At 43.2% G+C, this 22,013-nt stretch overlaps 1 protein-coding gene across 1 annotated transcript in view; it reads left to right on the forward strand.

Annotated features, from left to right (window-relative positions):
• The first annotated feature begins 225 nt into the window (after positions 1–225).
• Positions 226–22,013, forward strand: part of LGR4 (leucine rich repeat containing G protein-coupled receptor 4) — a 164,780-nt gene continuing 142,992 nt past the window's right edge. Inside the window, exon 1 of the mRNA XM_073604539.1 lies at positions 226–747. Within this exon, the coding sequence (XP_073460640.1) occupies positions 548–747 (200 nt within the window). The 5' untranslated portion in view covers positions 226–547. The remainder of the gene's footprint in view (positions 748–22,013) is intronic.

Raw genomic sequence — 22,013 nt, forward strand, 5'->3', positions numbered from 1 at the left:
GTATTCTTATTAATGATAAGAGTTAGTAATAATGTAATGATGAATAGTATGAATGGAATGAATTCTTCTGTGTATTGAGCTCCAGGCTGGATATTTACAATTGCAGGGAATGAATTGAGCAGGCAGTGGCCCCTCTTGTCCCCTCGGCCACACCTCTGCACAGGGAGCCAATCCGGGCTCAGGGTTGTGTGGCTGTTCTGGAATTTGCATATGAAAGCGTAGCAGCCAATGAGAGCGTCGTCGTACATTAGCATGCACCTTGGCTCATTAGCATGTGGAGCAGCAGGCGAGGAGGGATGAGAATGGCTGCAGTTACATTGTATCCGTAGTAGTCGGATCCCGAGAGAAGAAGAAGAAGAAGGAGGAGGAGGAGGGGGAGCCTTCCTCTCTTGTTTGTTTAGTGATCGGCAGCGGGGAAGGAGATCCGCACATTGCATGGACTGATCGCTCTTCTCTCTGGCTAAGCTCGGGACTCGCGGTGGCCGGCGGATCAGCCTTGTATAGGAAGCCGTTGGGGGATAGAGGGAAGCCGGCCAGGTCGGAGAGGATGAGCCGGTCCGGTTGGCTCGCTGCTCTGTCAGCCTGTGTGTTGCTCCTCAGCTCTCCTTCCTCAGGTGGGCCCAGCGGGGTCTCCTCGCCTCCCCCCTGCCCGGTGCCATGCCGCTGTAACGCGGAGAGAGGAGTGGACTGTTCCGGGAAGGGACTGGTATCGGTGCCGGAGGGGCTCAGTGTCTTCACCAACATGCTGTAAGTGGGGGGGACCGGGGAAGGTGCGGGAAGAGCTCATTGGGGTCTGTGTGTGTCCTACAAGGACCCCGGGACACATAGCTCACTACACTTCCTGGGGTCCTCAGGGCTGCTCCTTCCCAGGGGGGTCCCTCTTATTTCCAAGTGTTACCCCCACATCTCCAGGGCTTCCCTCAGTTGTCAGGTCCCCAAAGGATTTCCCCCTTATTTCCAAAGGTTCTTCCTGCTCATTTGCAGTTTCCCAAGGGTGTTCCTCTTCTTTTCCAAGTGTTGTCCCCCCTTTTTCTTAGGTTCTCAAGGGGTGTCCCCCCATCATTCTTAGGTTGTCACTAGTTTCCCTTCTATTTGCCAAGGTTTGTGTTCCTCATACCTGGGTTTTCTCCCCTCATTCTCAGGTTGTCAACCTGGAAATGTTGGGGGCAACCCTTTGCAACCTAGAAATGAAGGGGACAATGCTTGTCTTCCTGGAAAGGAAGGCACAACACTTGCCAAGGGTTGCCCCCTTGCATTTCCAGGTTGCCAAGGTTTGCCCTACGTTTCCAGGTTTCCCCCCCACATTTTTGGGTCTCCAAGAGTTGCCCCCCTCGTTTCTTGGGTTAGACTCGGGTTGCCCCCCTCGTTTCTTAGGTTGCCCCTCTTGTTCCTGGCTTGCCCAGGGTTTTATTCCTAGTTTTCCAAGGGCCCCCCTCACCCCTTATTCTTAGATTCCCAAGAGTTTCTCCTTCTATTCCTAGCTTCCCAAGGGTTGTTTTCATGTTCCCAAGTTTCACCCCTTGCTTCCCTCATTCAGAAGTTCCTAAAGGTTGTCCCCGGATGTCCAAACTGACACTGTACCCTTTTGATGACTTGTTAGTGAAAACTCTCAGTTCTTGCCTACTAATATTCTAATTACTGTTTCAGTTACCTGTCCACGAAGAATTAATTTAATTTTAAAAATAATCCCTTTGTTTCAACATGGAGGTGTTTTAAGGTCCTCTGTGACAGTTCTTCATGACCAGATTGGACAGTGAAGTGTCCATAGATAGTTTTTGTTTTGTTTTTTTCTGTGTTGATAGCTGTGCCCATGCGGTGTAGTCACTTTTCCTCCTCCTTTTATATGACAGTCTATGAGCTATTTTGTGTTTTGTGACCTCGTTTTCTACTAATGGAGCAAATTCAGTACCACCAGCTAATGTATCCTGGTCCTAAAACCTTTTTTTTCTTTTTCAGGGAAGAGTTCCCCTTTGCTGATATTTCTCTAAATGCTTTATCCTTGGAAATGCCCCTGATTTTGAACGCTGTTATTGATCTTTTGTTAGTGTAGTCTTCATTGTGTTTTTTTTTTTTTTTTTTTTGAAGTTGATATTTAATTGGCTTTATATTCAGTTTGGTAAATATGCCTGAGAGGTATGGCATGTGCCATGGTCCCATGGAATGGGAACTGATTTGACAATGCAGAAACCTTTTGGACCGTTTTCAATGTTGCCTTCCAGGTTTTTAAAACACCAAGTACATATATTTTTTTCTTGAATTTTTAATTTTTACCATCTTGCCTTTTTTGATCCAATCCATGTGTAAGTGCCAATTAAAGGGTAAAAGCTGATCAGATTTATTACATGCAGATACATAATATGTATATTTCAAGTTAATAAACATGTCCTAACTGGGTGTAGAGAGCTCCACGGTGCCATCATGCCTGATGGGATTAGTTATGCCAGCTCAGTAGCTGCAACCCTGGAAACAAAGTTGCCCAATGGATGCTCTGAATTCACATACTTCATAAATAGCTCCTCATCTTATATATACGATCCAATGATATTGTAGCTTTTACCCATGTTCTGTACTTGGTTATTGAAAGCTGATTTCTGATTAGACACCAAGGGCTCATTACACACAAGCCCCTCCGTGCGCTTCAGATCCATATTTCATTTCTATTGGAAGTATTGAATGGATCTGATTTTGTGTCTTCCTTCGTCTTTGCTGCCTTCTATGATAACCCAACTCCTGCTGTGCGTCATAGGACATCGCAATGTCCCTCACAGCTGGACCACTGCTGACCTCTGTTCCCCTCAAACTGACGTTGACCTGTTTATTCATGAATGTTTATTTCATTAAGCATGTGTACTGCTTGTTCATTCCATAGTGTTTACTTCATTACTATATTGTTATGTGGTTACTAGTGCTGTGATCATAATATTAGTGTTGTGTTGTGATTCTTTCCTGTGCAGATTATTAGTAAACGCAGCACTGTTGCTTTGATACAATGCCTGAGATATATATCTAATCTTTTTAGGGCCCCTTCACACTGATCATTTTTTTTTTTTTCTTTTGCCTTCCCAAAAGCAGAGCAAAAATGCATGGCTAGTAAGCCCTAGTTCACACTATAACCCGATTGTGAATCGCACAAACTGCATTGCATTCCTGTGTGATTTGAGCCCAATAATTTTGAATGGACTCAAATTGCACCGCATCGCACCAAAGACGTGCAGGCACCCTTTTTTTTTTTTTTTTTTTGATCCGCACTGCAACCGGATCACATGGTGGTTTTGTACCACGCGATCCAGTGCGGGCAAACCACACTGCTTTTGGGATGTCGTTAATTTTTGTATTGACACCCGCGTCAGATCGCAAACAGGATTGCAATGTGGTGCGAGAAATGTGCAGGGATCACAATTGGAATGCAGAGCTGGAAATGCGCAGGGATCACGATTGCAGTGTGGTGTGGGAAATGTACAGGGATCACGATTGCAATGTGGTGTGGGAAATGCACAGGGATCACGATTGCAATGTGGTGTGGGAAATGCGCAGAGATCATGGAGTTTCCTGCGCCGCATGTGTGAACCCAACTCTTCATACAAGTCAATTGTGGGTCAGTTGCATCTTTAAAAGTCCTGCATTCTGCATTTTTGATTCGGTTAAAAAAACAAAAACACCAAAAATGCACCTCCCCATTGAACTGAATGGAAAATACATCAAAAAGTAACAAAAACACATCTGGGGTTGTGTTTTTGGTGCAATTTTTGAGTCCTATGCCTTTTTTCACTGGTGCCAAACGCACTGGAAACGTGGCCAAAAAACGCACATGCATTTTTATTGCGTTTTTTTTTTTTTTTTTTTTTTTTTTTTACAACAGAGCGATGTGAAAGCAGCCTAAACCCTGATGAGAAAATTGTCAGAAAAATACCGCATTTGGAGCGATTTGTACGATAATCTGATCATTAGTACACAGCTTTCGAGAGCTGATCATGACAGTTCATGTGAAATTATCCAAAAGGACAAGCACAGAATTTTTCTTGTACGATACCAGAACCAACGATTTTAGTTCAGTACAGTGTTCGTACAAAAAAAATCGAGTGACCAAGTCCACACTTGCTCGGAAATGAAAACATACATTACATTGCTTCCTGAAGTTGTATTCTGTCGTAAAAGAAGTTTCGTAACTTTTTTATATGAGTCTAGCATGCAAAAAAAAAAGTACGATCATTCATCCGATATTCTCATCGTGTGTACGAGGCCTTATGCCCCGTACACACGGTCGGACATTGATCGGACATTCCGACAACGAAATCCTAGGATTTTTTCCGACGGATGTTGGCTCAAACTTGTCTTGCATACACACGGTCACACAAAGTTGTTGGAAAATCCGATCATTCTGAACATGGTGACGTAAAACACGTACGTCGGGACTATAAACGGGGCAGTGGCCAATATCTTTCATCTCTTTATTTATTCTGAGCATGCGTGGCACTTTGTGTGTCGGATTTGTGTACACACTATCGGAATTTCCGACAACGGATTTTGTTGTCGGAAAATTTTATATCCTGCTCTCAAACTTTGTGTGTCGGAAAATCCGATGGAAAATGTGTGATGGAGCCTACACACGGTCAGAATTTCCGACAACAAGGTCCTATCACACATTTTCCATCGGAAAATCCGACTGTGTGTACAGGGCATTAGAGTTGTGGTGATAGGAGTGTAGTATTGGTTGCCAATTCCACCTAGTGCCTAGATCTTGCTACGAAGAACATCTTGCTTGGCGAATACGTGGAAGCGCCTTCTGTATGTTTTCAGTTTTATGTAAATATATTGGTGGTGATCATTTGACTGTCAATTTTTTTTTTTTATTACATATTTTTCAAATTTATGCTTTAAGCATTGCAGCATGCGCTAAGACGCAGGCTAGATAAAAGAACATGTTACTGCCATCTGTCTGCATCCAGATGAATTTTTCTACATAAAGGTAGATAACGTGGGATTTTGCCATTTAGTGCCATATTTTTAATAATTGTCTCCAGCATCCAGGAATGTTGCTGAGAGCTGTGGCCGCAGGTAGCTTTCTGCTGTGTTGTCGCAAATCAACATAAATATGCTATGTATGCAGATTTCCACTGCTTACTACTCGGCTACAGCAGCATGTGTGGACAAATGAATAGTGCTGTGCATGCTTCAGGGTTTGCAACGTGATTGCTCATAGTTGCCCATAGTTGATCAAAGTGTATTTCTGTGCACATAAGGCAACTGGGTAACTGTTATAGCAGAGCAACAATATGCTTTGGAATGGCTGTCCACCCCCCCGCCCCACCATACATCAGCTGGATGTTGCCGGTTTGTTATATGACCATTTGCTGAGGTTCACAGAGTACCTTAAACTGGCCACATGTGTTACAATTTGCTTGTATAATCTTCTTTACATGGATGCCAAAAATGCCCGGTTTAAATCTGCAACACCGCTAACATATGCGTTTGTGACCTGAGCGTGCGTTCGCCTTTGTGCGTGAGCACAGGGCACGGGTCGCTTTATTTATTTATTTTTTTTCTGTTAGTTGAATATTTTATTTATTTACATTGTTTGATTTATTTATTATCGCTTTTTTTTTTTTTTTTTCTTTCACAAGGAATTTAAACACCCCTTCTGACAGCTATAGGCACGTGACCGGTACTCTTTATAGAGAAATCAGATGCCTCCTCCACCCTTACAAGCATCTAATCACACCAAGATTGGTGTAATCGGATGCTTTACCAATTTAAAAATAGTGCTGCTTACATCTGGGAAACCGAATGGGACAAAAATGCTTGTCGCTTCCGGTTTCCTATACCATAGAGATCATCGGAACCTTTTGGTCCTTGATCAGCTGGTGAAACCGCCGTCTGTGATCCTGGGTTCTCCAGTGTAATGGGAGAACCTGGGAAGGCAGAGGGGGAGGGGTGGTGCACCGTGCCACCTGTAAAAGCGATTCAGCAGCTAATTAGCCATTCGGATCACTCATACAAAAAAAGATAATCGCTGGCTGAAAACAGTGATACTGGGATGATGCTCGTATAGCTGCAGGCATCATCCTGGTATAACCACTGCAACTCAAGGATGTCCTTGGATGGCAAGTGGTTAAAATGGTGCATGCACTACTGTTGGTGCCGTCTGGTTGGGCTGAAATCGCGCCAAATGAATAGGCTGAAATCACACTGCACAGGAACGCAAAGTGCGATTCATGATGTGAACTGGCCCTGAATCCTATTCGATACAGTCATTGTCTAGATCTTCACGCAAGCTTAGGTGCCCGGCTGGCAGTGGAGATTCCTCCATCTATGCTGTTAAAGCGGTTGTATACCGGTGTACTTTTTTTGTGTTTTTTTTTTTTTTTTCCCCTGCAAGTTTGTAATAATGTGCTAGTATGCATTGCATACTAGCACATTATGTGAAACTTCCCTTAAAACTAAGCTGTTCCAGCACCGCGAATTCAGCGCTGTATGGGCTTCCATCTTCACCCATCTTGTTCGTGGGCTCCAGCTCTGTGATTGGCTGGAGTGCGCCGTATTCGCTGTTCACGGCACAGGGTTCTGAAGGAACGGCCTGAGTGGCTGCTCCTTCAGAGCATGTGTGCCAGTGATTTCACTGGCTGCATGTAATGTAAATATCTCCTAAACGGTGCATGTTTGGGCCCTTTAACACGGGCTTTCCGATCAGGTCCCTCTGTCCGCTTTTTAGGTGGACCTGATCAGAGCCTCCATTCACTCCTATGGAGGGGCAGATGTCAGCGGTGACCTGTCCGCTGACACCCACTGCTATCCGATCTGTGAAATCCAGACGGGTGGTGACCTTATCTTCCATCCATCTAACAGATCGAATGAAAATGGACAGGCGGTCCATTTTCATCCGATTTCCCCATAGAGGAGAGCAGGACTTTGACAGGTCCGGCTCAGCACAGTGAGCGGAGACGGACCTGTCATCTGCCTACTCAGCGGGGATCAGCCGGTCGATTCCCCCGCTGAGCAAGCGGACAAGCCCGCGTGAAAGGGACCTTTAGGAGAGATTTATACCACCTATAGGTAAGCCTTATTACAGGCTTACCTATAGGTAAATGTCAGTAAAGGGACCTCTTTAAGCATGGTTGGAGGAATCTGCATATGTCCTCTTTTGCAACTATTCGAAACAATGGTTGGTCATCGACACCCCCCCCCTTAGCAACAGATTCTCCAATCGAAAATGGATGGAGGAATCTCCCCCCCCCCCTGCTGTGCTATTGTATTCTGACAGGGAGGCTCCTCTGCTTTCAGATTACACTGATCATCGGTGGTGGCCAATTGGCTGCAAACCACTGATCAAGAAAAGTTTTCCAACAGGTTCGTTCTTCAGAAGTCAATCGTTGACGCTATATAAATCCTTTCTAAAAATAATATTGCTGTTTTGTCCTGAATGCCATTCCAAGGCAAGAAAACCAAACTCTGTCCTCATATTGTGTAGCACCTATTTAAAAGCAGCTCATAGCATTCTGCCAATCCATTCTCCTGAGGAGTCCAGTTTTCTTTCTTTGTCTAAGGTAATTTATGACTTTATGTTCTGTACTTGTTTTATAGATTTTCTTTTTGTCGTGTGCACCAGTCGCTCTGCGACTTACTGGATGGCTTGTAGAATAAATACATAGATCCATCCTTTATAATGTTCTGCTATATTTATAAGGCCATGGTCTTGGATCTTCTGGATAGACAGAGAAAAGGTTGGCTGTGTCTGTAGATTGAGACATGCCAGGTTGTCCTTTTTAGAACAGTGTTGTTGGAGTTCTCTTGCAATTACCCCCTTCTGACCTCTTGCCTCCCACCCAGAAGATCATCGGGCTGGTTGTGAAGGCCAACTGTTTACTGCAGATGAATCCAAACGTTGTGGAAACAATGGCTACATATAAAACCTATATATGTCCACTTCTTGCTTAGGATGGAAACAATGTTTTTCTGACAAGTGAAACTAGTCAAACAGCTGCAGTATAATTGATACATTTTTGGAAACAAAGAAGACTTTTTTGCATTGCTGAACTGGAGCAAGACTGAAAAACCCCACATATAGATGCCCAGCAAATGCCTTCCAATGTCTGCACTTGGAAGCTACATTTAGTGTTACTAAATCCATAACAGTAAAATCAGTCTGTACAGTGCCTTGAAAAAGTATTCATACCCCTTGAAATTTTCCACATTTTGTCATGTTATAACCAAACACTTTAAATGTATTTTATTGGGACTTTATGTGATAGATCAACACAAAGTGGCACATAATTGTGAAGTGGAAGGAAAATGATAAATGGTTTTAAAATTTTTTACAAATACATTTCTGAAAAGTGTGGCATGCATTTGTATTCAGCCCCCCCGAGACAATACTTTGTAGAACCACCTTTCACTGCAATTACAGCTGCAAGTCTTTTTGGAAATGTCTCTGCCAGATTTGCACATCTAGAGAGTGACATTTTTGCCCATTCTTTTTTGCAAAATAGCTCAAGCTCTGTTAGATTGGATGGAGAGCAATTTTTAAGTCTTGCCACAGATTCTCAATCAGATTTAGGTCTGGACTTTGACTGGGCCATTCTAACACATGAATATGCTTTGATCTAAACCATTCCATTGTAGCTCTGGCTGTATGTTTAGGGTCGTTGCCCTGCTGGAAGGTGAACCTCCGCCTCAGTCTCAAGTCTTTTGCAGACTCTAACAGGTTTTCTTCTAAGATTGCCCTGTATTTGACTCCATCCATTTTCCCATCAACTCTGACCAGCTTCCCTGTCCCCGCTGAAGAAAAGCATCCCCAATACGTGATTCTGCCACCACCATGTTTCACGGTGGGGATGATGCATTCAGGGTGATGTGCAGTGTTAGTTTTCCACCACACATAGCCTTTTGCTTTTAGGCTAAAAAGTTCAATTTTGGTCTCATCTGACCAGAGCACCTTCTTCCGCATGTTTGCTGTGTCCCCCACATGGCTTCTCGCAAACTGCAAACAGGACTTCTTATGGCTTTCTTTCAACAATGGGTTTCTTCTTGCCACTCTTCCATAAAGGCCAGTATTGTGGAGTGCACCACTAATAGTTGTCCTGTGGACAGATTCTCCCACCTAAACTGTGGATCTCTGCAGCTCCTCCAGAGTTACCATGGGCCTCTTGGCTTCTTCTCTGATTAATGTTCTCCTTGCCCGGCCTGAGAGTTTTGGTGGACGGTCATGTCTTGGTAGGTTTGCAGTTGTGTCATACTCTTTCCATTTTCAGATGATGGATTGAACAATGCTCCATGAGATTTTCAAAGCTTGGGATATTTTTTTTATAACCTAACTCTGCTTTAAACTTCTCCAAAACGTTATCCCTGGTCTGTCTGGGGTGTTCCTTGGCCTGTAATGATGCCGTTTGTTCACCAAGATTCTCTAACAAACCTCCTACTGAGCTTAAATTACACCAGGTGGACTTTATTTACTAATTAGGTGACTTCTGAAGGCAATTGGTTCCACTAGATTTTAGTTAGGGGTATCACAGGAAAGGGGGCTGAATACAAATGCATGCCACACTTTTCAGATACATCTATTTTGAAAACCATTTATTATTTTATTTCAACTTCACAATTATGTGCCACTTTGTGTTGGTCTATCACATAAAATCCCAATAAAATACATTCACGTTTTTGGTTGTAACATGACAAAATGTGGAAAATTTTAAGGGGGTATGAATACTCTTTTTTTTTTTTCAAAGCACTGTATATGCGGTAAAGCATACTTGTTCTACTCATTGTGGAACCTAAGGAGTTAATCCTCTGCATTGTGTAAAAAGGCTGTTTGAGCCTGTCTTTTCTGATCCTCCCATTCTTCTACTATCCACAAACCTTCTGCTGATAGAACAGAGCCCTAGGAGGCACTCTGCACATGCTCAGTTTGGTGTGTATTGCTAGAGTTTGTTTGCGATAGAAGTCATAAGACTGCTATATACTGCTGATTAGAAAAGGCATTTAGCAGTTTATATTTACTAAAATCATTGCATTTCCATGTTCTGTGTACTGTGGGAGACCAGATATAATGAATGTAGGGTCCTGAGTTTAGTAACACTTTAAGATAGAAATTAAAAAAAAACCTTCTGACTTTAGAACGACTTTAAATAGAAATTTAGAATAGAATTTGTTGCCGTTGCATGGGCATATGCAATTTTAAAGTGACATGTTTGATATCTTTTACTCAGCCTGACATCTTTTTATATTTGACCAAACAAATGGGCATTTATATTGTGTTTTTGTGCATTTTGAAATTCAAGTGTATTCTTTCCAAATACACTGTATAAAAGCAGAGTATATTTATAATATACTCTGCTTTAAATTATATAATGTTTGCAGGTTCTAAGTAATTTTCTTGCATAAAAATCCTGATTTTTAGGGCTCATGCACACTGGACGTTTTTGGACGTTTTTACAGCAGCTGTTTTTTTCGGCTGTAGATGTTTTTTCTACAGTCATTAAACTCTCCATCATGTTATCTATGTGTCCATGCACACATAGGCTGTTATCAGCATTTTTGAGCAGTAAAACCCCCCCCCCCCCCCAAAACTAGTGGGTTCTGAGTGACGTTTTTCAGCTGTAAAACGCTGATAAATATCAAACGCTCAAAAACGTCGCTCACCAGCGTTTTTTTTAACGTTTTTGATCCATTGAAAAAAAAATGAAAAATTTTTTTTTTTCTTCAAAAAAAAAAAAAAAAAACGCTAATAAACACTAAAAAACACTATTGCAAAAGCGTTGAAAAAAGTTGAAAAACTCACTGCAAAGCTACTGGCGTTTTTATAATGTTATTTTAACGTCCAGTGTGCATGAGGCCTAACATGTAAACAAAAAATGTCAGAAAAGGCCTGGTCTTCCAGTGGTTAATCAATCGCCTCTTGTCAAAGGAGCCAAATGGAAAATTGTTGGCCTAAGGCCTCATCCACACTGGATGTTTTTTGATGTTTTTACAGCAGCTGTTTTTGTCTGTAGACTTTTTTGCTACAGTTAGTAAAATCTCCATCATGTTATCCTATGTATCCATGCACACATAGGCTGTTATCAGCAGTTTTGGGTAGTGGCGTTTTTGAGCCAGTAAAAAAACCCCAAAACTAGTGGGTTCTGAGAGACGTTTTTCAGCTGTAAAAACGCTCTAACGCTGATAAACGTGGATAAAAGCTCAAAAATGTCGCTCACCAGCATTTTTTAACGTTTTTGATCCATTGAAAAAGAAAAAAATAATTTTTTTTCTTAAAAAAAACGCTAACGCAGAAAAATGCTAATAAACGCTAAAAACCGTTATTGCAAAAACGTTGAAAAACTCACTGCAAAGCTACTGGCGTTTTTATAACGTTATTTTAACGTCCAATGTGCATGAGGACTTATAGTGACTGCCTCCAATTATGTACAGGAACTGTTCAGGTATTCTGACAGCTGCAGGTGCCGGCTTTCCAAATACAATGGCTGTCAGATTCCTCATCCACTATGGATGGAGAAATCTGTTTGACTTCCTTCGTTAAGCCCACAGGCTAAACTAAAAAAAATGTGTGGCCACCCTTGGACTGATGTCAGTTTCTGGTGCACATAAGACCTAAGGTAAGTAAGATTTTGTTTAGTGGCTCTGATAGGGGAGCACCATGTCATGATTATGAGTATCCAAAGACTCAGACTTTAACCCTTGACGCTGGCCGCACGCAAATATGCGGCCTCTCGGCAGGTGGGCCTTGGTGCGTGAATTGGAGTAAATAGAGCTGTGCCGAGAACGCGCGGCCTGCGTGCTCCCGCCACAGTTACCAGTGGCTAACAAAGTAGCGCTCAGGAGCTTTCCGATCATGTGACAGCCAATCATGGTGGTCACATGCTCATAAACCCCCGCCTCCCGGCATCCTAAACCTCCTAAAGGGCCAGGAGGTGCCGACGCCAAGCAGGTCAAGGAATGGGAGGTGAGAGACCTGTCAATACTTATTGCAACCTATGATGGTCATTTTCAAGACTTTCTACTGACATTCGGATGTAGAATACCACCCTGTAACATTTGTTTCCTCTAATTTCCACAGAAGAGGAATCGGTTTTGCAGGTCTCTATGTAATATTGAGTTCTTATTGCGACTTAATGAGAGCAATGCCTAGTACACAGAATCATAACATCGGATGAAAAATAGCGATCGTTCCCATAATCTGATCATTTAGTACACGGCTTTCGAGAGCCGAGCGCAACCATTCATGTGAAAATATCCGAAGGGACAAGTGCACAATTTTTAACAGAACAAAAGATTTTCATGTAATTGGTATGGTATTTGTCCAAATTACCGTATTTATCGGCGTATAACGCGCACAGGCGTATAACTCGCACATTCATTTTAAGAGGGAAGTTTCAGGAAAAAAACTTAAATTTTAAATTAGGAACTTTGAAGCAAAATAAGGGTCAGTGCCCATCTGCAGCCTCACCATTGCCATCAATGCAGCAGCCTCACCATTGCCATCAATGCAGCAGCCTCACCATTGCCATCAATGCAGCAGCCTCACCATTGCCATCAATGCAGCAGTCTCGCCAATGCCATCAGTGCAGCCTGATCGATGCCCATCTGCAGCCTAGAGGATACGGGGAGGGGGGCGGGACGAGCACCGACAGATTACATACAGTGAGAATCTCCTATGATAGACAGAACAGTAGTCCAATGGCAGCCCAGGAGACGGAACTTCTTATTACAGAGGCCGCCAAGTAAACAGAAGATTCTCACTGTATGTAACCTGACGGCGCTTGTCCCACCCCCTCCCTGTCTCCACCGAGGCAGCTAAAATTGAAGTATTGGCGTATAACACGCACGCGCTATTTGCACCCGATTTTCATAGTGAAAAAGTGAGTGTTATACGCCAATAAATACAGTAATTTGAATGACCAGAAATGAAAGAATATATTACAGTCCATTACTACTAGAGTTGTATCCTACCGTAGGAGAATTTTCGGAACCCATTGGTTTTTAATAGGGCGCTAAAATAGGCAATTTTTTATATATATATATATATATATATATATATATATATATATATATATATATATATATATATATATATTTTTTTTTTTATCGTGTGTATGGGGCTTGAAGGTCACATCTGTGTAAATGTTGACTGCACACTGATTCTTGATCTGATACCACTTGGAGTTGAAATGGATAAAAAAATATCCTGCTGAATATGCTCAGGAAGTCACCCAATGTATGTTTTAGCACAAACACCCGAATCTGCCCTGATGGCCTCTTGTAATCCCCGCACAGCTGCACTCAGACTGGGAGAGGAACTTTGAACTAATCAAGATTTTGCTACTTTGCATAGTGTTGAAGGGGGGAACAGAGCGGTAACCATATTGGTATGCCACTGTCAGTTGTCCAGTCATGTTAAGGTGGGTTCTTTAGCTGGATATAGCGTCACGTCGTTGTAAACGCTTACATATACCCAGTGAACTGACTGGCCTTGGGTGATACAGAGATGAAACAAATCCTCCTACATAGGTTGTATCTGTTTATCTGCAATCTTCTTTGCTCTACATCCATTCAAAGTGCAGAATTTAGAAAGCTTGTCTGAGACTTCATAAAAAAAAAAAAAAAAGTGGGTGGAGCACTGAAGTTACACTCTGAGAAGTTCTCTGATTGTAGGCAAAAGACGCCCCCCCCCCCGTTCATTTAGCACGCAGGAACAGAGCTGAGGCTGTGAATCGGCTGGAGCTCCCTCCCGTGTCACCATTTTTCTCTTGGTGTCAGGAAAACTTGTCACAAGTGACTCATGCCGATATAGCAGAGGAATGAAGCAGCAGACAGAAATGACACTTGGTACTCCTAATTGAGAAGTACACACTATAGAGGGATATGCTTTGTTCATATTTCACGTCTGAGGTTTACAACCAATTTAGTTATTAGTAATGATAAGTAGTCTGAAGAGGGATACCTGGATCACAAGACTACCTAACAGAATTTCAACTCCTTTGGCAGGTAGAAGTTCATTCATGCGTGTAATCCGAGCGTTTTTGCTTTTTTGTCCGGCGTTCATCTTTGACAGTTCAAAGCTGAAATCCAGCTGCTGTGATTTAAAGGACACGGGCTGATTGAAGTAGAGAATTAGGTGTTTGTAAACTGGATGAGATGGAAAATCCATTTGTGCAATGACTTCATAAGTAAATGAGCTCAAGTCTTGATGCTTTTAATTTTCAAATGATCCAAAAGTTCACTTGGGTGTCCGATATTTGTCACAGATTTGGTCAGGTCTGTGAATAACTTGGCTAACTGGTGCTCCTTAAGGAAAAAAAAAATCTGGATCTTTTGGAGACTGACATTGTGTCCCAATCCTGACCTCCAGATCCTACTCCTATTATTCTAAGTGCATGTTTTGCAGATGACCTTTGTGTATGTGCTGGTGAACCAGAAAGGTTAAAGTGTTAGTAACCCAGGACCCTGCATTCACTATATCTGGTCTCCCACAGTACACAGAACACGGAAATGCAATAGTTTTATTAAATATAAACTACTAAATCTCTTTTCTCATCAGCAGTATATTGTCTTGTGACTTCTATCAGTGTCTGGTTAGCTTGCAAGAGGAGTTTTCATTCTCTTACTATCCTATGAGGCTGCATGACCCCTGACCCTCTGTCTGGACAGTGCTGTTTGGCCCTGTTCTGATCACATGTACCCTCCCAAGGGAAAAAAATAAAATCTCTAGCAATACACACCAAACAGAGCATGTGCAGAGTGCCCCCAAGGCTCTGTTCTATTAGGAGATGGATTTGGGACAGTGGAAGAAGGGAAGGATCAGAGAAGCCAGGATCAAACAGCTTTTTTACACAATGCAGAGGATTAACCCCTTAGGTTCCACAGTGCGTGTAACAAGCACACTTTACTGCATATATAGACTGATTTTACTCTTGTGGGTTTAGTAACACTTTTGATTTTACTTTTATTTCATCTGTACACGATTGGGTAGTCCAAAGTGAACAGGGATTTGCTTTTCATGTGATAGGATAATTGAAGTGAATATTTACATAAGCTGGCCATAGACAGACAGTTTGAATTTTCGGCCAATTCAGCAGGGACCGACTGAGATTCGAACCATGTATGGGCAGGCTAATTGTACCCAATAGGCCCGATTGATCCACTTGGGTACAACCAGCCTGTTAGATTTTTCTACATGTTGTTACTGACTGTGGCTATAGTTGCTAGCAGTAACCATTGTATTCTGCTGCCCATGAATGCTCCCTGCGCCCCCCACTGGCAAATACAATAGCACAGCAGGAGGCATTCCCCCATCAACCCGGGCTGTGTTGATGGGGGAATCGAGCAATTTTTTTTTTTTTTTTTTTTTTTTTTCTTTCCTTCCAGCCATGGTGGAATAAAAGAACATATCATCTATGACCAAATAGTATGTGAAGAATCAACCTGGTAGTGTCAGCTCTGCGATGTAGATACTTGAGTGGACATTGACCAATCCACCAATCATAAATTAATGGTGGGACCTGAGGTTTGGGAAGCACTGGTGTATAGAAATATTTGATTTATGCCTGCCGTTCTCAATCAGGGCTCCTCCAGAAGTTGCTAGCAATGGTGGATTTGGGGGGGCGCAGAAGCAGTAGCAGCTGCAATACCTGTGTCTTGCGTGGTAGCCGTCTTGGATTTCTTGTCCTCTGTGACATAGTCCTGCAGCCAGTGCGGGAGAGACTTGGAGCGCGTCCTGTTTCTGGACACAAATCGCTCCATCAATGGAGTGTCGCGGGCAGTAGGGTGGGCTAGAACCGGATCGCCCAGACTCCACACTCAACCTCCGGGCGAGGCCCTCTAGCAATCACGGCTCCCCTGGTGCCCGGCACCCCAGCTTCTGTGATGACATGGTCTTCAGCCTGCTGTCCCGATAGCCCAAAGCCAATATCGCAGGGTGGGAAGGCTCGTTGTGCGAGGACAACATATAACTGACCAATTGGGTCTTCCGGCTGTGGTTATGTGCTTGTGAGGGGGTGACGGATCTCTTGCTTTGGCGCCCCGCACACTGCACGGCCACACAGATGGTGTGGGCTCGAATGCCCCTTGTGGACTGGCCGCCACTGTTGGTTGTGTGGTGTGTGTGTGTGTTTTTTATGTTTTTGTTTTTTTGAACTTCTGTTTGATGGTGTCTGTATAGTTCCAGGGCCAACACCACTTGACAGTAATGGGCAAGACTCCAATGATCTGTAAGTGTGGCATTCTTCTCATCATTAGGGTTTTATTCTTCCTACTGACTACCTATGTAAGGGATTTTTTTCCACTGCCTCTAATGAACTGGTTTTAATAGGGGTTTCCTGAGATCTGTAAATATTATTATTTTAGGGGTTCCCCTTTATGGTGAAAAGGTTGAGAAAACGCTGCATTATACTGTACATATTGTTATGGAGCGCTATGACTCTTGTGTGTTCGGAAACCAGCTAAGACGGGCTTAATTATGTATGGCCGTGCTGAAATGTGTATTTAAGAGGCAGAGAGTGCCTCAAGTCTCCTTCTTTACTCGGAGAACATGTTAGACTGATGTGACAAATGACATGGTTGTATCACACTTTCCTGAGGCAATTCTACCTCCTGTGTCAGCTCACTTCCTCAGCTTCTATGACTTGTACAAATAAACACTCTAGTTCCTTTGCTTGTGTGAGAACAACTTGTGTGTCCTACTTGTTACATATTGTGCCCTTTTTTATTTTAAGGCCCGTTTAGCATGGGCATCCAATAGGGATGTGTGTTCTTGGCATCTACCGCTTGATCTCTGGTGGCCTGGGATGGAAGATTCTGAATTGCTTAGATTCACTCTCCATTATGCTGTGTTAAAATGAGCATTGGGTGGTCCATCGATTGGCATTGATGGCTCCCCTGCCAGCCTGTTGGCTGCTGGTTTTCCCAGAATGCATGTCCAACAGAAGCCGCCAAACATCCGGCTTTTGTTGGACATGCATTCTGGGAAAACCAGCAGCTGACCGGCTGGCAGGGGGCCGTTAATGCCAATAGATGGGCCATCCAATGCCCATTTTAACACAGCATAGTGGAGTCTAAGCAATTCAGAATCTTTCATCCCAGGCCACCAGAGATCAAGCGGTAGATGCTAAGAACACACATCCTTACATCCCTATTGGATGCCCATGCTGACTGGGCATCCAATAGGGCTTCTGTTGGACTGAATGTCAGCCAGTTTTAATTGAACAGGCCGTTGTCGCCCGACATTCTGTCCATCTATACTAGGTTTAAGTGAACCTCCAACTTGGAATAAAGTCTATTGAACTAATACCCTCACTGCCCAGCTAAAGCTGCAAGGGCAGCCAGACAGAGATGTACAGGAAAAAAGTTTACCCTCCTGTCCCATTCGGCAGGCACGCACTTGCAACGCAGTAATGTGCCTTTTACAAGATTAAAACAGGCAGTGAGGAGGCAATGTAACTCCTCTTAGTCACTCTAAACGCCTGTCAAATGTCCTCTGAAAAGCAATTCACCACTTAAGTGGCCAACGCAAGTGTAAGCAAGCCTTAAAGTGATACTAAAGGATTATTTTTTAAATAACAAACATGTCATACTTACCTCCACTGTGCAGCTTGTTTTGCACAGAGTGGCCCCAAACATCCATTTTTGGGGTCCCTCGGCGACTCTTTCGGCTCCTCCCTGCATTAGATAACCCCCTAGACCCCCTAGGAGAAGCGCTCTCCCGAGGGGGTTACCTTGGGGGCACACAGCATTTAGTGTCCATAGAGGGCGAATGCAGGACTCGGGCCCCCCCCGGTGTCCGCGTCATTAGATTTGATTAACAGCAGCTGGAGCCAATGGCTGCGCTGCTATCTATCCAATCAAGAGCCGGGAACCCGTGGAGAGAGGGACGACAGGGTCACGCCAACGGAAATTCAAGGCTCTGATAAGTAAAACGGGGGGTGGAGGGGTGGCTGCAAGGTGTTTTTTCACCTTAATGCATCCTATGCAAAAACAACAAGCCTTTACAACCCCTTTAAAGTATAACTAGAGGCAAAACTTTTTTTTGTTGTGTTATGGATAGAGTAGAGAGGGAGTAGAACACCTGTCAGTTTTAATTGCTGTCTTCCCCCATTATGGAGTTTCACCCTCCTCTGTCCTGTTTACCATATACACTAGTTCTGATGACCTGGGGATCCACAAAGAATCCCTTTTATTTGCTGGGATCTCCTCTCACTTCCTGTTTGGCTGTGGAACAGGAAGTGAAGGGAAATCTCTGTAATGGGACACAGGATTATAACCCTCCCTTGCTTTATCCAGAATTGAAGAAAAAAAGTTTTGCCTATAGTTCTACTTTAATAAAAGTTACAATCAAAGTGTGAAGTACCTGCTGAAAATACACCTTTTTATTTTTCCTTTTTTTTTTTTTTTTTTTTTTTAAAGCTTTTTCTAGCATAATAGGCCAACTATCAAGCTATATAGTCTGCCATAAAAGTCATAAAATCGTCTGTTGCTGGTTATACTGTAATATAGTGGAGTCTTCTGGGAATTGATAAACTTCATTTTATGGTCTGCTGATTCGTAAACGAGTTAAGAATGTGTCGAGCGTTGCAGGTATCAAATCTGACCTTGGATGTAGAGTAATAAGAGTATACAGTACCTTTTGGAAACCAAGATGTTTATCTCCTATGTGTGGCTTATGTGCTGTGTTTTTTTTGCAAAGTTTATTTTTTAAGGGTCAAACTATTTCGTATCCAGATAAATCTTGGCTATAAATTAAATCAATATGATTTTTGTTTCTTGCTCCAGATGAGATACAGGTCAACAGTTTGGCAAAAGCATGCCTTTCTTTTCTTTCGCTTTCCAGTACAAGCAGTCCTCTCAATTATCCTGTGGTTTGCTTTTCCTTTTCATATGAGAAAAGACATATTTGGAGACCTGATGGAGCACTGCAAATTCAGCATTTTAAATTAAATGTGACCTAAATTGCCTTATGTATGTATTTATTTATTTTTTAAAAAGAGTATGTAATTTTAGCAGACCCTGTTAAATATCTTAAAAATATTATTAGGAAAAAAAGCTGATTTCATGCCCGTGATTTGCGTTAATTTAGGGGTGGGCAACCAAGCATGTGGGTCAGGGCAGCGATGCAATTACATTTTTATTAATGATTTAGAGAGGCCTGTTTATTGTCAATGACATTCAGGTGCCAAGACTCCTCCCAGTACCCTCATAGGCCCGCCTACAGCCCGGGTTTTGTTATGGGAAGAAGCCTGCTTGCCCACCCTCTTCCTCCTCCTAGTCCATCTGCCGGCATGAATGTAAAACTTCTTCGTTCCTGATATTTACATTCAATTATAGCATTTTTGCAGATTTAAAGTGATTTGTAAAGGCAGAAGGTTTTTTTTTTTTTTTTATCTTGATGCATTAAGATAAAAAGCCTTCTTTGTGCAGCAGCCCCCCTAATACTTACCTGAGCCCCATCTCAATCCAGTGATGTTGCACGGGAGACTTGGTTGTCCAGGGACTTTGTCTCCTGATTGGCTGAGACGGCAGTGAAGCTCTGTTGGCTCCCGCTGCTGTCAAATCCAAGTCAGTGAGCCAATGAGGAGAGAGGGAGAGGACCGCGGCTCCATGTCTAAATGGACACGGGGAGTTGCGGCTCAGCTCGGCTACCCCCATAGCAAGCTGCTTGCTGTGGGGCACTCAACAGGAGAGAGGGGCCAGGAGCACAGGCGAAAGACCCAGGAAGAAGGGGGGCCAGGCTGCTCTGTGCAAAACCAGTATAACAGGTTTGTTATCTTTAATTAGAAAAAAAAGAGAGACTTTAATATCACTTTAAAAGTGGAAGGTCCACTTATCTGCTTCCTCATGAAGCAGGTACCCGCCCCCACTTCCAAGAGACTGCACTGCGGTGATGTCCTTCTAAAGTTCACCCCCCCCCCCCTCCTCCGCCACCGGGCCAGTTAGAAAGCGCAGCGCACTTCGCTTCACTGCCGGTCTCCCTTATCACAAATGGCGGCGGCAGCACTCGAGAGCCGATCCAAAAATCATCTGGGGTGCCGGAATTGAATGGTCCCTGGACAGATAAGTGCCCTAATATTAAAAGTCAGCAGCTACAGATACTTTTTTCATTTTTAGAGGGGATGGGTGGGGGTAGAACTCCGTTTTAAGCAGCCCATAGATGACTCAAATTTCCTTCCTTCCACCAAGGGGGAGTCTTTCTGGCTGGCAGAACACGATTACTGCTAGCAACTATAACAGCCGGCAGCAATCTAGTGTAAAAAATCAGCCCGGCTGGTCGTGCCATGTCAATCAGCCTGCCCATAAGTGGATCGAATCTTGGCTGGTCCCTGCTAAAAAAGCTGAATTTCGATACATGTATGTATGGCTTTAGGCAATTGTTTTACCCAGTTATTGCTGGTAATGCTGAACTATGTCATGTTACTGACAAAAATGCTGTATAGTGTTGGAGGGGGGAAAAAATAAATCTGTATGGTCAGCTTAAGGGTTTTTTCACCCCATATGGGTTGGTCTGCAATGGGCAACCTTGTCCAACACACTCCCAACGCATACACAAAACAATTTGCTCTAACTCTTATGCGCTGCATTGGTGTGTGCTGAGAAAGTAGAATTGCGGTGCACTATACTGCAATGCAAAAAAGGAATGAAAAGTAATTTTATGGCATTTTTACATAGTGGTAAAAGAAAAGTAAACAGTGTGATGCGTCATTACAATGCATTGGCACCGCTCCCTTCACAGCACACACCAGCGGCCGTCCACCTTACATTGCAGCCACTGGTGTAAATGGGCCCTTGCCATGTTGTAAACATGGCCCCAGTTAGCACAGCACTTGTGTAATTGCTTCTCTTATGGATGGCTGCTTGATGTCTCAATTGGCCTCCCATGTTGGCATGTACACAGGCTGTGCGTTGGCCAAGAAAGTCTAAAACTCACCAGCCGAAGTGTGGGTACCATTATTGCCATGTGTCATTGCTCTGTCATTACATAAGTTCACATACGGGGCCTCTCTTTGTGTGGTCTTGGCTCAAGTTGTTTTTCTGCTTGCTTTTCTACTGCTCCTGGACTGCAGGTAAATTTACCGAACACTTAATGCACAAAGAAATGATTCTAGCACTGGAGATTTTTAGCTTTTATGAAAAGCCATTCACCACAACAGGACAATGCACGGAGACGCTATTCAATTGCCTGGGTGTACTAATAAGTGTTGTATAGTTTGGCGATTGCACAGACATGGTTGATCACTATTGTGGTAAAGGAATTTGAAGGTAAACAAGCAAGCAGCAACAAGTTGGGACACTTGGCTTTGTACATGTAATATCTGACAATCTAAATTCATGTCAATGTGTTCGCTAAAAGCAGCTTTGTTTTCTTTATTTTTTTTTTTTTTTTTTTCCTCAATGGGATATTTGTGCAGCTTATTCTTAGAATGACTAACCTATGTTAGGGAGGCAGTTAAAACTTTCAAAAAAGTGTATTTTTTTTTTTCTGTTGACTTTTATAAATGTTGGTGGATGATGGGCCACATTTTTCCTTTCCATCGTACATGTGTTGTGGACTTGTTGGCCATCTCTTGTGGCTTTAGCTGTCAGCTCTGCCTCTTCTGCAACGGGGTCTTCTGCAGCATTAAAGTAATTGCGGCCTCATTGCTGCTCGGTGAATGGAAAGTACAGCAGAGAGAGTGAGACCCCCAGTGATCAGGTGAGCATACTTAAAATTTTAGAAGCGCAGATCTCATTGCTGGTATCCCAAAAGACCTAGGAGGCCATTGAGGTATTCAACTCATCATCATATACCCAATGTGACAAAATGCACGATTTACCGATTGTAGGTAGGTAGGGTTCCCCTTTATGGGTAATGCCACCCCTTAGGTGGAGTGGTCATACAGGTTTCCCTTTTATATGGTTGGAGGAGTTTGAGTTAGTTGGTTAGCACTACAGAAAAGAGGAGAGCTGAAGGGTTTTAGTGTGCTCCCCCCCCCCCAGGGGCTGTTGTGGACTTTTCCCTTATCTTACGGGAACTAAAGTTATGGACTGTTATTGGGTTG

This window comes from Aquarana catesbeiana, linkage group LG11, assembly GCF_042186555.1.
Source record: "Aquarana catesbeiana isolate 2022-GZ linkage group LG11, ASM4218655v1, whole genome shotgun sequence".
NCBI classification, from domain to species: Eukaryota; Metazoa; Chordata; class Amphibia; order Anura; family Ranidae; genus Aquarana; species Aquarana catesbeiana.